The sequence below is a fragment of the Thunnus thynnus genome, chromosome 24 (genome assembly GCF_963924715.1).
Source record: "Thunnus thynnus chromosome 24, fThuThy2.1, whole genome shotgun sequence".
Lineage (NCBI taxonomy): Eukaryota > Metazoa > Chordata > Actinopteri > Scombriformes > Scombridae > Thunnus > Thunnus thynnus.
Window position 1 is genome coordinate 13,443,755 of NC_089540.1, and position 13,733 is coordinate 13,457,487.

The 13,733-nt window shown below is 40.4% G+C and overlaps 1 protein-coding gene and 1 long non-coding RNA gene across 2 annotated transcripts in view; one reads left to right on the top strand and one right to left on the bottom strand.

The window, feature by feature from the left end:
• LOC137177154 (uncharacterized) overlaps positions 1 to 3,482 on the bottom strand; it is a 21,068-nt gene extending 17,586 nt beyond the window's left edge. The window contains exon 1 of the long non-coding RNA XR_010925986.1: positions 3,392 to 3,482. This is a non-coding gene — a long non-coding RNA (uncharacterized lncRNA). The remainder of the gene's footprint in view (positions 1 to 3,391) is intronic.
• The window catches only part of obsl1a (obscurin like cytoskeletal adaptor 1a), a 16,867-nt gene extending 4,638 nt beyond the window's left edge, over positions 1 to 12,229 (top strand). The window contains exons 3-25 of the mRNA XM_067583281.1: positions 110 to 379; positions 854 to 1,114; positions 1,729 to 2,034; positions 2,235 to 2,501; positions 2,606 to 2,881; positions 3,440 to 3,554; positions 3,885 to 4,045; positions 4,223 to 4,495; positions 4,596 to 4,871; positions 5,016 to 5,291; positions 5,475 to 5,750; positions 5,837 to 6,112; positions 6,207 to 6,476; positions 6,573 to 6,839; positions 6,919 to 7,188; positions 7,341 to 7,607; positions 8,746 to 9,012; positions 9,150 to 9,262; positions 9,394 to 9,547; positions 9,835 to 9,996; positions 10,921 to 11,025; positions 11,125 to 11,391; positions 11,634 to 12,229. Coding sequence (XP_067439382.1) covers positions 110 to 379; positions 854 to 1,114; positions 1,729 to 2,034; positions 2,235 to 2,501; positions 2,606 to 2,881; positions 3,440 to 3,554; positions 3,885 to 4,045; positions 4,223 to 4,495; positions 4,596 to 4,871; positions 5,016 to 5,291; positions 5,475 to 5,750; positions 5,837 to 6,112; positions 6,207 to 6,476; positions 6,573 to 6,839; positions 6,919 to 7,188; positions 7,341 to 7,607; positions 8,746 to 9,012; positions 9,150 to 9,262; positions 9,394 to 9,547; positions 9,835 to 9,996; positions 10,921 to 11,025; positions 11,125 to 11,391; positions 11,634 to 11,911 — 5,453 coding nt within the window. The 3' untranslated portion in view covers positions 11,912 to 12,229. The remainder of the gene's footprint in view (positions 1 to 109; positions 380 to 853; positions 1,115 to 1,728; positions 2,035 to 2,234; positions 2,502 to 2,605; positions 2,882 to 3,439; positions 3,555 to 3,884; positions 4,046 to 4,222; positions 4,496 to 4,595; positions 4,872 to 5,015; positions 5,292 to 5,474; positions 5,751 to 5,836; positions 6,113 to 6,206; positions 6,477 to 6,572; positions 6,840 to 6,918; positions 7,189 to 7,340; positions 7,608 to 8,745; positions 9,013 to 9,149; positions 9,263 to 9,393; positions 9,548 to 9,834; positions 9,997 to 10,920; positions 11,026 to 11,124; positions 11,392 to 11,633) is intronic.
• The last annotated feature ends 1,504 nt before the right edge of the window (positions 12,230 to 13,733 follow it).

Sequence of the window (13,733 nt, forward strand, 5' to 3'; positions counted from 1 at the left end):
ATTGCATAGTAAAATAAGATCTGTAAACCAACCCAAATTTACAACTCTCCCATACTTTTTGTTGAGTGAAAACATGCAGACTTTAATATAAATTTCCGTTGTTCTTCAGGCCTATCTGTGCGGTTCAGGCGTCCATTAAAAGACGTGGAGGTGAGGGAGAGGGACGTTGCTGTGCTGGAGTGTGAGGTTCCTGATGAGTCGGTCCCGACCGCCTGGTACCTGGAGGACCAGAGGCTGATGCCCAGCAGTAAATACGGGATGGAGCAGAAGGGCACCAGGCGAAGACTCACCATCCATGATGTTGGGACAGACGACGATGGAGTGTATCTCTGTGAGATGCCAGATGGAGCAAAGAGCATTGCAGAGATATCAGTTAAAGGTATGCAGTCATTAACAATATGCAATGTGTAGTTGCTTCACTAAAATTACTCAAATTTTTGCATGTGTAACAGGGATAAAGACCATCACTAAAACACACTCTAACTAAAGATGCCATAATCACATTTTTGCATCTAAATACTAAAATTTCTTCTAAAAAAGAAGCAAAGAAAACTGGACTCATCAACAAAGGTTAAACCTGCATCATCTAAACTTCTACCACTTAAAAGGTGCTATGTTAAAGAACCTCTGGGTAACTAAATTCTTTAAAATTTCAAATTGAAAATGCTTGTTACTTGGGGACCAGCAAAAAGAGAAACTGACTCTTCAACAGAGAAATGTATCCACTTGATGTAAAAGTGTAAATCTACGATGTAGAGGAACTGAGTGGAGAGTAAAAGTGGAACAGCAAGTTTAGAAAAAAAACCTGCTGTACAATACAAATTCTGAAAAAAGTAATTTTTTGTACTCACAGGTACTATTGTTCGTAAACTTCCCCGGAAGCTGGAGGTCCTAGAGGGTGAGAATGCTGCGTTCTGCGTGGAGGTGGAGGATGACGAAATGGAGGTCCACTGGTTCAAAGATGGTTTGAAGTTGCATGAGACTCATCAGACGATCCTTAAGTCTTTTGGCAAAACTCATATTCTGGTCTTTGTCAATGTGGCCTACCAAGACTCGGGGGTAGTGACCTTTGTCACAGGGAGATCCAAGACCTCATCACGTCTCAAGGTCAAAGGTACGTTTAGGTTGGGTTGATGTCTTGTGTATGTTTGTTTCACGGTTTTCAGGATTGTTTTGCAAAGGATTATGAGGTTGTTATTCTCTCGGAGATAAAAATGAGTTGGTAATGTTCAAACGCAGACAGTTTAAGTACAATAACATCCACTGAATTCTTTTCATTCGTAAGAATTTTTAACCATTTTTCTTGTAGCTAGCAGTGTTTTCCAGCAAATATAGCATTTCATATTCTAGACCTTCAGAACAATCAATTGTTGTTTTGCATTGCCTCTCTGACATTTTGACTTGGAAATGTTGTTATATATTTAAAATTGCCCAAGGAAATAGTTATTACAATGATAATTACCCTCTTAAGCTGAAGGCATGCTGATCTTACGCTCTACTTCTAAATCCATTGGTCCAACTAGTGCAATAGACAAAAACAATGGTTGTTTTGGAGATTTAAATTGGGGACTGTATGGTAGGGTATGGTTTAGTTCTGATAGCTGGCATAATTTTTAATCAAGTTAAAAGTTTGTAAAATAACCTTAAAGTTCAGGGTCTAATGTATATCTTTTTAAATCAAACCTTTTCTTTACTAATTCAACATCCTCCATCTTTCTCCCCTTTTAGCCACAAGACATTGCCCTCCTATCTGTCCTGTTGGAGTCAAAATGGATGCAGATCGCCCTAACAGTGCTCTCCTCAACTGGGTTCCTGCCCCGAACAGCCAGACCACCACCCGCTCCATCTTTGTGGTGGAGAGACAGGAAGTGGGCTCACAGGAGTGGCAGAAGTGTTTCACAACGGAGACCTCGACCTCAGCTGAGGTCACTGGTGACAGCGTGCCGTGTGAGGGTGACTACCGCTTCCGTGTCTGTTGCATCAACAAATATGGGCGAAGCGGCCATGTGGAGTTTCCAAAAGTTATCCATCTGGGTAGGTAAACTGAAAACTCTTTCTTGATAGATACAGTATCTCAAGCTACTTGAGATACAAGTATCTCAAGTGGCTTTAGGTTTTTTCAGAGTACAGTAACAAATCCAATTCAATGGCAACCTACAAACGTATGACATACTTCAGAAAATGGACTATGCTATTTTTTGATAACTTCTAGCTCTGTTTTTTTCTATTTTCAGTTCCTGGGCCAAAAATTCGCAATCGCCTCCAAGGCTGTGAGGTCATGGAGGGAGAGGATGCTCGCTTTTCCATTGAACTGTCTGCCTCAATGGTTGGAACCTGGTTTCTGAATAGCGCTCAACTGCAACATGGTGGACGATACTCGATACAACAGTCCCAAACAAAGCACTCATTGGTTATCCATGAAACTCGTGCTACAGAGGACACAGCAGAGGTCACATTCATAGCCAATGGAGTCCGGGATTCAGCAGTTCTCAATGTTAAACGTAAGTGTGAATATCTGGTAAAAATATGTAAATTCTGCAAAATTTAGTATGTTATAAAGTATTAATGTTGAGTTTGTTTGATTTACGTGCTCATGTCTTTACAGCTGCTGTGGTGAAGTTCAGCCCTTTGCCAGAGTTAGACACCAGGAAGAAGGTGGAGACTGGTGACGCCATTGTGCTCTACTGTGAAGTCTCCCATCCTTTTGCTCAAGTATCCTGGTTCAAAGATGGTGAAGAACTCCAGGTGACCGATGGCCTCAACATCCAGTCAGATGGGAACATGAGGAGGATTGTGATCCATTCAGCTGAGCAGTCTCACTCTGGAGTTTATACATGTGAAACTTCAGGGGACGTCATCAAATTCAACGTGGACGTTGCAGGTAAAAGGTTTTTGAAAAGCTGATGAATTTCTGGTCTTTGCATGTATTTAAGAACCCAGTTGTTCATTCATATATGTAACTATATAAAATATATGTAACTATATAAAATACATAATTCAATTTAGACAAATTAATTAATTATTTTTGTTGATTCAAAGAAATATATCGACTTTTTAAAAATTATTATTTAATTCTTCATCCATTAAAATGCTACACTTTTGCTATTTCCAACTTCTGAAATGTCCTCTTCTCATTTTTACATATTAGAAATTTAATAAGCCATATCAATCTTTTCAAAAAAATGTCTAGACTAAACAATAAATATATTAATTAAAAAAATACATTAATCAACATGAAAATAACCACCAGTTGTAGCCCTAATTGATATGTACTTGAGCTACCAACACAGTAAAACAAAACCTTCTTAGTTTCAAGGTTCTTCAAGTTTGGTTTTTATGGTTTAACCAAATTGTACTGAGAATATTTCTAGCTAAGTTTGTCCTGCAGTACCTTGTTTTCCAGCTGCTGACATTTGTCCTCTTTCCTCTGTTTTTCCAGGTCCTCCTGTGGATTTCACTCCAGCACCTGAGGAAGAGCTCCATAAGAGCAGCATGGAGTTCGACCCTGTTGTGCTGGTCTGCCACGTCTCCAGAGAGGATGCTGAAGTTGTGTGGTAAGGAGTAAAGTCCTGTTCAAGAAATGAATAAAAAAAATTATCTTGTGCTTTTATATGTGCTCTGTTTTCAAACTCTATTTTTTAATTATTATGTATTAAGTGTTCTGTGAAGTGTTGTTTTTCCACATATAGTATCACTGATCTTTGCATTCACAGCCTTGAAAATGCAATGAAATCAATATATATATTCATTTGAGTTATCAGCTATTGAATTAAACTTTGTGTTTTGGTAAGAAACTCATAAAATCTTAAAATAGTTATCGTATTAAGTGTTATTCAATACCCTGTCTTTTTACAGTTGTCTGTGTCTGATTTGGTGTGTCCCAGGTATAAGGACGGCTGTGAGATCCAGCCCAGTGACAACATCACTCTGCAGGCAGAGGGAACCATGAGGAGGCTGATCATCCGTTCTGCAGAAACCTCAGATGCTGGCAGCTACACCTGCCAAGCAGGAAACAACAGCATGGAGTTCAACGTCAATGTCAGAGGTACATTACAAAGACCTGGCCCTAATAGTTTAATAGTGGAGAAAACACACCTTTCTTGTAGAAGAATTACAAAAAGACATGCAAGAATTAATTATTAATCCTAAAATGTCATAACTTTCTTGTTTATAATAGAAATATGAATTGACCTCACTGTACTTCCTACAACTACAAACACAGAGCCCCCAGTGATGATCGTAGACCCTAAGGACGATATTGCGATGGAGAGCTACGTCTCAGAGGAGATCCACCTGCAGTGTGAGTTATCTCGCTCCAGCGGTAAGGTGCGGTGGTCCAAAGATGGCCAAGAGGTGGAGGAGAGCAACAATGTCCAGCTGATATCTGAGGGTCCTTACAGGAGGCTGACCATCCTCTGTGGCACGGTGGAAGATAGTGGAGAGTATGTCTGCGAAACAGACGGAGACTCTGTCTTCTTCCAGCTTATTGTCACAGGTAAGGCTGAAACTTCCTTTTGCATGCACATCTGATTATATTGATATGTCTAATACAAATGTGTGGAAGGTTACATTTAAATATCCACTTTCTGCACCAGAGCCACTGGTACGAATAATTCACCCTAGTGAATCAGAGATTGAGCTGACGCATTTGGCCTCTACGAGGCTGGAGCTCAACTGTGAGATCTCCCAGTTGGATGCCCAAGTCAAGTGGTTTAGAGACGGCCTGGAGGTGGAGGAGGGCCCTAACCTGATCCTGGAGGTGGATGGGGCCCAACGCCGGCTGGTTATACCCATGACCACTGTGGATGACACAGGGGAGTATGTATGTGACACTGAAGATGACTCAGTTGCCTTCTTGGTGACTATTACTGGTAAGAATGAATTATATGAGGGTAACCATTTAGCATAGTGATAAACAAATACTCAATAAATGTATAGAATTTTGATATGACTTCTATCATTTGTGAATCTTTCCTCTTTTCTTTTTAATGACTTTATTCTTCCTTTTCATTCAGAGCCACCAGTGGCACTTACTCGCCCCCAAAACATGATTGATAAACTGGAGAGTTTTGCTGGAAAGCCAATTGTGCTGGAGATCGAGGTGTCTCGGCCCAATGCAGAAGTGAGTTGGTGGCTAAATGGCGAAGAAATAGAGGAGAGTAGTAATGTGATCTTCACAGAGGATGGGTTAATCCGGCATCTGACCATCCACTCGCCTTCTCCAGCGGATTCTGGGAAATATACCTGTGATGCTGTTGATGACAAAATTGATTTCCAGGTCAAAGTTTCAGGTAAGAGGCAATTGTCAGTGGTCAATGGTGAAGACGATTTGTGGCCCAAAAGGCAATCGATCAATGATGATTGTATGATTAGAGTTATCAACATACATGTCAGTCACCAACAATCACATGTTGACACCATTTTAAAAACCACCATATCATATTAATTGTCAATATGTAATTCTGCATCCTTAGAGCCTCCAGTGAAGATCTTAAGAAAGTCGGAGACAAAAACAAATCTTAAGTCTCTGATTTCTGATGACATTGTGCTGGAGTGTGAGCTCTCCAGAGCAAATGCAATCAGCAAATGGTATAAAGATGGCTGTCGTATTGAGGATGACGAAAGGTACTGCGAGGAAGAGGAGGGCGCTTATCGCTCACTCGTCATTCTCAATGCTGAACTCGGAGACTCTGGAGAGTACTTCCTGGATGTTGAAGATGACAATATCACCTTCCAGGTTACCGTAGAGGGTAAATTTAATTTAAACTTTTGTATTAATTTAGTGAACTGGTTAAAAAAAATGTGTCTTAAATAAAATTCCCTCTTTTGGCCTTAGAGCCTCCAGTGACCATTGTGGGCAACTCAAACGACGCAGACTATCAGGAGATGATGGCAGGAGATGACCTGATCCTGGCCTGTGAGGTGTCCCGTGCCAGTGCCCCTGTCCAGTGGTACTGCAATGACAGGCTGCTCACCAATGACTCCCGTACTGACATTGAGTGCTATGGCACTCTGAGGAAAATTATCATCTCAAATGTCCAGCCTTCAGATTCCGGGAAGTACATTTGTGATGCTGTGGATGACAAGATGATTAGCGTTGTCAGGATTCAAGGTACGAACCTCGGTTGGAGGTTAAGTTTTTGCACATTGCAAATATGATTATGAACCTGACCTAATATTTGCCTCTTTGTCCATTTTCATGAAAGAGACTCCAGTTACATTTATAAACAAGGAGGATGACATTGTTGTGACTGGTTATGAAGCAGAGAGCGTGACCTTGACAAGCTTTGTGTCCAAGGAAAATGCTCTGGTACGCTGGCTCAAAGATTGGACGCCTGTTGAAGGAGAGCGCTACCTACAGCTCATGGAAGGTCATCAGCGTACCCTCACCATTGAACCTCTGAGGCGCTCTGATGCTGGCGAGTACACCTGCGATGTCAACACGGACCAGATTCACTTCAGCCTGCTGGTGAAAGGTTAAAATTTTTGTTTCATCTTGTCATCCGACAACGTTGTAGGAAATCTCAGTTTGGTTTAAAAAGTCATATTAACTTTGAACTTCTGTATCACAGAAATGAGAATCAAGTTTACAAGACCACTGCAAGACACTGTGGCCCATGCTGATGGTATGGTGACCATTCGCTGTGAGGTGTGCAAGCCAAAAGCAGATGTCCAGTGGCTCAGGAATGGCATTGAGGTGGTTCCAAGCAGGAGGTTCTCCATTCGGGCCGATGGAGTAGAGCGAAGCTTGACCATTCACCGTTTAACAAGAGAGGATGCTGGGGAGTATGCCTGCGAGTCCAAAGATGACAGGACCGTGGCAACACTTAGGGTGGAGAGTAAGTATACTTGGACTCTGATTTCTTGTCATTTCTCACATGAGGTAGGAGGTTCATAAACTTCCTTCTGTTTCCTCAGTGCCTCGGGTGGTGGAGTTCCTCACTGAACTCTACAACACCACTGTGCTTGAAGGAGAAGATGCCACCTTCAAGTGTGTGGTTTCTCCCGAGGATGTCCAGTTGGTCTGGCTCATGGACAATGAGGTCATCACCCTCGGCGACCGTTTCCAGGCGACCCAGAATGGCCTGTGCCACACCCTGGTGATCAAGAAGTGCCAGATGTTAGACTGTTCCAAAATCACAGCTGAGGTTGAAGGAAAAATGAGCAAGGCCAGTCTCAAAGTTCAGGGTAAGACCATTTTTTAAGGACAAACGTAAGGATATAGTGTCAAAAACTTCTGTGCATTACCATTTACTGTCTAAAACATCTTTCATTTTTTGTTTAAGTAAAACCAGCAGTGCATTGTGACCTTTATTTCTGTCTCTCCCCTTTATGATCAGAGGCTCAGGTCTTGTTTACAAAGAAAACGGAGGCTGTCATGGCAGAAGAGTTTGGCGATGCCACCTTGGAGACTGAGATCAGTCTTGAGACAGGCGAGGTCCAATGGATAAGGCAAGGGATCGTCATCCAGGCCGGTCCCCGACACACACTGGCTCAGAACGGGTGTAAACGCAGTCTGACCATCAACAATCTGACTCTGTCGGATCGGGGAACCTACCGCTGTGAGACTCTGCATGACAGGACACAGGTCAAGCTCAATGTAGAACGTAAGTGGTCCAAACTGGGGCATAGATGATTATATCGCCAGAGATTTTTAGAAATGAACAGGTTGAAGCCTCCCTTACTTTTTCTAACTCATATCGTTGCACATTTGCCACCAAAGACATCCCATTATCTCCTTCTACTGTACATTACATCCCTCTGTAACATTATATAAAGACACATTTTCAGGAAAGAAAAAAGAATGTGTAGCTGTTCTCAGACCTTAACCAAACACTTCAAGTCAGACTGAAATTGTTCACTTAATGAGAAGTTATGTTAAGTCAAAAAATGCCCATCACAGGTTCCAAGAGCCCAAAAGGATACCTTCACTTTACTCATTTTGTCTGACCAACAGTTTGAAACCCAAAGATCTTATGATAAAAAATCATATAAAAAGAGAAAATCAGAAATTTCTTAAATAATTTTTCTGTGGTCAACAAAGTTGACAAAAATGACTCACCCTTTTCTGCCAAATACTGTTGGAATACTAATACTACTAATATTAAGGTATATTGCACTATATACCAGAAGGGAGATTTCTGTCCAAACAGGAGTAGTAGAGTATAATAAGTAGAAAGCATTCAGCCAATGTAGTGCACCACTTTGTAACTGAAATCTCATCTAACTGTCTACTCCTAACAATGCATTTTGATGCTGTTTGTACTAAATGGGTGGCTGGTTCACAATCTTGAATCGACTCAATCCACTCTTCTAACCTGCTAAAACACAGTACATATTGTAAGTGCTTTTCACAGTAAGTCACAGTTAAAAAAGATGCTAAGAATAGCAGGCTAGATCTGTTCGGTAAGTGAGAAAAGGTTTTTGAAACACAGCCATGCTGTTATACAATAGTGTACTGAGTGATGCTATGATAATAGACCTTGGTGTCATTTTTGTCGTGTGTTAAACTTAGCTGGGACTATATTTGAACCACCTTTTGTTGCCCTTGAAACACAGTCTTTTTGCAATGTACAGTGAATGTGTTAGCTAGGCCTTGTAGCTGTGTGATATTTGAAATAATTCCTATCAGGTATCTTTTCTGTTGTTATTTTATCCCAATACATTTGTAAAAAGTACATTATCTTATGTTTTTACAAAACACAGCTCTCACCACACTACTCTCCCTCATCTCATCCAATCTAGCCCGTAAAATCTCCATTCGTAAAGGCCTAACTGACCAAGAAACCTTTGAACGAGAAACTGCATCCTTTGAGGTGCAGCTATCCCACACCGACGTGGAGGGCATTTGGCAGAAGGACGGCATCAGGGTGAAACCAAACAACCAGTGGCGGGTGAGCACCAATGGGCTAGTCCATGGCCTAACCCTGTCCAACCTCACCTTGGAGGACACGGGGACCATTGTCTTCTCAGCTGAAGGGGTGCGAACCACTGCCAGGCTCACAGTCAAAGGTAACTAACTATCAGCCTATGGGAGTCATTTCCTTATTTAGGAACATTGTGAGGACAGACAGAGAAAATTAACCATATAATTGATTAATTACGTTTTTGCTTTGATGGGTCACTGACTGGATGGAATAAATTGACAGAGACACCAGTTACTATCCTGAGAGCACTGGCTGATGTCCGTGTAGAGGAAGAATTTCCCGCCACTCTGGAGTGTGAATTCTCCAGACAAAACGTTGAAGTGAGATGGTTCAAGGTAAAACATACCTATAAATAGTTTTCCTCTTGACTGTATGTTTGCTGACAGTAGAAAAATGCAACAGATTGGATAGTTTTAAACTGGTAAAGCATGAGGAATACCTCTGTCCATTTCCTTCTGTGAATCAGAGCGGGACAGAGCTGAAGCCGGGGAAGAACTGTCGGATCTACTCCATGGGCCGGAAGCGGTTCTGTCAGATCCTACAGTGCTCAAGGGCTGACTCTGGCACCTACACATGTGACACAGGGGAAATCAACACTTCCTGTTCACTGGAGGTTTATGGTAAGTGTCTGAACACAAGCTGCCATAACACATATCCAATGAAAACTTAAAAAACAACTTAACATGAAAATTGAAATTTCTGCCTATATTAATAATTTCAGGGCTCATTTAAGTTGCACATTAAATTGTGTGCAGCCATTGAAGTAGCTTATACAATGTCTCCACCTAGAGGTGAAAAGGAGGTGGTGTATTAAAAAAATATGTCAACAAATCTTGAATGACAGTGATGATGTTTATATTTCTAGCCTCCAATATCCCTGATCTAAATTTATTTACTGACCTCACAGAGCATGAGTTGACGATTGTGCAGGATCTGGAAGACCTTTATATTCAGGAGGACCAGAATGCTGTCTTCATGTGTGAGGTTTCTCTAGAGGACGTGGCCGGGGAATGGTACAAGGACGGCCACAGGATCCGGCCCACCAGCACCATCAAGACCCGCACTGAAGGTCAGAGAAGGAGGGGGTTGAAACTTGATGGGACTGAATGATTTTGATAAGATTGAGAAATTAATTCCCCAAATTAATTTTATCACTTACACATCATTAGGCTGAGTAACAAATGTACCAAAGGTGTGAAAACATAAAGCACGTCTGTGATGTTGAATATCTAGAGCTGGTAGGGACAATAGTATAACCACCAGTGAGACTACAAATTTGCCATATAAAAGTGTGGATTCTGGTTGATTAATCTCAACTTTTCTAATTTGCATATTTATGAATTTACAATCAGAAGAATAACACACAAACATTTCAGCAAATGCCTTCTGTCAGTGTGTAAGCTCAGCGACTGTCACAGTCCAACCTTCTTTTAAAACAGCAGGTGGAATCAGGTGCAAACAATTAAAACTAACTGAGGTGATTTCAAAGAAAAAGGTGTGGCAATAAACCAATAAGATCTGAATCACCTATCAACAGAGAAATAATGATGATAATAAATAAAAAGTTAGTAACAGTAACAGTTTGATAAACATGAAAATATGAATTCAAATATAAATCAGTTCACACAGATGCTAAACTAGTGACACTAGCCTGTAGGAGGACCTTTGATGGGCAGATAGGGCAATGTAAGGCCTGGGGAGGAGGAGAGAGCCAAGACAGAGACTGAATAAAGAGAAAGATAATATGGAGATGGGTAACAAATTAAAGGATAAGTGAGGTGTTAGGGACCAATAACGAGCCACTTTTCATAGATTCTCCAAGTCTCTGAAACTCCATTGGATGGATAAATACCATTCTTCCAAAAAACATTGCCTCATTTGGTTCATTAAGCCATTAAGTGTCCTCTTGTACACTGCTAGGCAGCATCTGCATTTTTTTATGTGGGTATTTATTTTTTCTTCTGTAAGAATCAAAATCATGATTCTCTTTCAGGGACCAAACACTTCCTGTTGATGTGTAGTGTCAAAGCTGAAGATGCTGGAGAAATACGCTTCGTAGCCAGAGATGTTGAATCTACAGCTTACCTCGAGGTAGAGGGTAAGTCTGTATTTACCCCTATAATATCCAACTTGCTGCTTTTCTTTGCGCATGTTAACAGCTTAAAAATGTTCTATACAAAATCTCAAAACTTTTCAGAACTCCCAGTTTCCATTGTTAAACCCCTGCGAGACCGAACTGCCCTGGAGAAACACCGGGTGATCCTTGAATGCACCGTCTCCTCGGCCCGCTCTGACGCCACCTGGTACAAGGGCAGGGAGGAGCTGGTTCCCTCCGATCGAGTGGAGATCCTGGTCGACGGTTGCTGCCATAAACTGGTGATACAGCAGGTGGCTGTGGAGGATGAGGGCACCTACAGCATTGAGGTTGGGGAGCACACATGCAAGGCCAAACTCATGGTGGAAGGTAAGTTGAGTGGAGAGCAATTTTAAGGAATTTATGTCAAATGTCATTGAAGGAGGCACTCGTCATCTTTACTCCTCAAGTTTACAGAATTACCATCTATGGTTGGGTGTGATTGTTTTTATTATCAATACTGATGGGTAAAAAAAGAGTTGATGTTTCCTGGTTTTCTAAAACTTGCTCCCCCAAGTCAAAATACTTATCGTCTTACTGTATAACACTTCTTTTCCTCTGTGCTGCTGCAGCCCAGTCCCTCACGATGGTCAGTGAGCTGGAGGACGTGGAGGTGATGGAGACTGAACCGGCGTCTTTCCAGTGTGAGATGTCTGTTGCCATAAACAAACCTCCAGTTTGGACTTTAAATGGAGAAACCCTTCAGCCGAGCCCCTCTGTCCGCATGGAAAACCACGGGACGGTCTACAAACTCACCCTGAAAAACACCAGTGTGGACATGAGCGGGGTGGTGAAATTTACCATGGGCAAAGCCAAGAGCAGCGCCACGCTCAGTGTTGTGGAAAACTAAAAGGATGAAAGAGAAAAGCAAGTGACTCTGAGAGAAAGAAAGTGAGGAGATTGACTGAAAAGTGGGAATTGCTCAGGTCCCCTTTTACACAACATCTCCAGTATTTGTGTTTGGATGGCCTGCACTTGAGGGTTCAGAAGAAGTGAGATAGACTGAATATTTTAAGCCTGAGGCATGTTATGTCAGTCCAGTTATTCCTTTTTTTTTTACAGTGTAGATGATATTTATTTCCCTAATACAGATGTCTGGTTGACTTTACATTCTTGTATACTGATTAAAACCCACCAAAAAATAAAACAGAGTAAAAGTGGTTAATTACATTGCGTCAAATATGTCATTATGTTTGCCGATTAAGGAGGCTCCAAGATCCTTTACAATTCCTTTTTCTTTTCTTTATTTATTTTAACTTTATGTCCGGATGCGTGGAGGACATGGTTGCTTGTTATGGAGCTTCTGGGAGAATCTTCTTAAGTACAATTTTGAGGTACTTTATACTTCCACTCCAATACATTTCAGAGGGAGATATTGTACTTTCTACTCCACTACATTTATTTGAAAGCTTTAGTTACTCTTCAGATGATGATTTGACACGATGGATAACATAACAAGCTTTTAAAATATAACATATAGTTAAAGATTAAACCAGTGGTTTCCAACCTTTTTTGCTTTTGAAAGCAGTGTGTAGTCAAGGTCACATTTCAGATGTCTACGAGTTGTTAACAGCTCCACCAAATAATGATTTTTCCCTCTAAACTTCTCACATGGTTTCATTTCAATAAATGTTTAAAAAATCAAAGATATGAGAAAAATTCCAAAAACTTAACATAGATTTGTGTATCAGAACTTTGTTTTGCCTTCTTTCCTCTCCCATTAATCATCTCATGACCCCTCAGATTTATCTTAGTTAGTTAGTGTTAGTGGCTGACAGACAAAGTTAGCAACTAGGCTAATGTTAGCCTAGTTAACTGGTGAAGATAGTGGAGAGTTTAGCAGCTAAAGAGCAAATGTTAGATATTCTTCTCAGGAGTTGGTGGAGTTTAAAAAGTTACTAAATATTGCACTTACATCCATCAGGTAGCCAGAAATACACAACTCCAAATAGCTAAGCTAAATGCTAAACTTGGTCCGTGTCTAACTAAATAAGAAATTATTAGCTAACGTTAGCCAGAATGTTTGTTGCCAACTTTATAAGGGGATAAAATATGAGTTTACAGCTTGTTGGTGCTCCCATGTGGCCCAAAAAGTTACTGAAGCTTTAACAAACAATATTTTTTTTTTCAAATACAGTTTGTTTTAGCACAGTTGAAATTCAACTGTTAATTGTTTTACCTGTCAAATATCCACAGTGAGCTGGATTTTGTGGATATGACAAACATCACAGTGAGTACAGTGTGAAGAACAAATTTACATTTTTTAAATTTTTCATAAATTTCAGTATTAGTAGAAATAACACAATATGTATAATATACATGGATCACCTCAGTGTTAAGCCTTACATACTTACATACTTATTTACATACACATTTTTACATTTTTGAGCAGTAAAAACACCCTAAACACCTTTATTTTAGCCTGAAATTTTATGACTTTTCCTAATCACCCATTTATGAAAGACTGATTAGGTATTTATGAATGAAAAATATAATTTGTGGTTCAGACTAATTTATGAGGGGATATTGTGAAGGGTCAAAATATGAACAATATGTTATCACATTATTGCATTGATTCTTGTTTATTACAATAACACTAATTAATATCAAATAAATATAAATAATTAACTTTAGATTTTTGGCTGCATTTTCATTGTATGTAATACATTGAA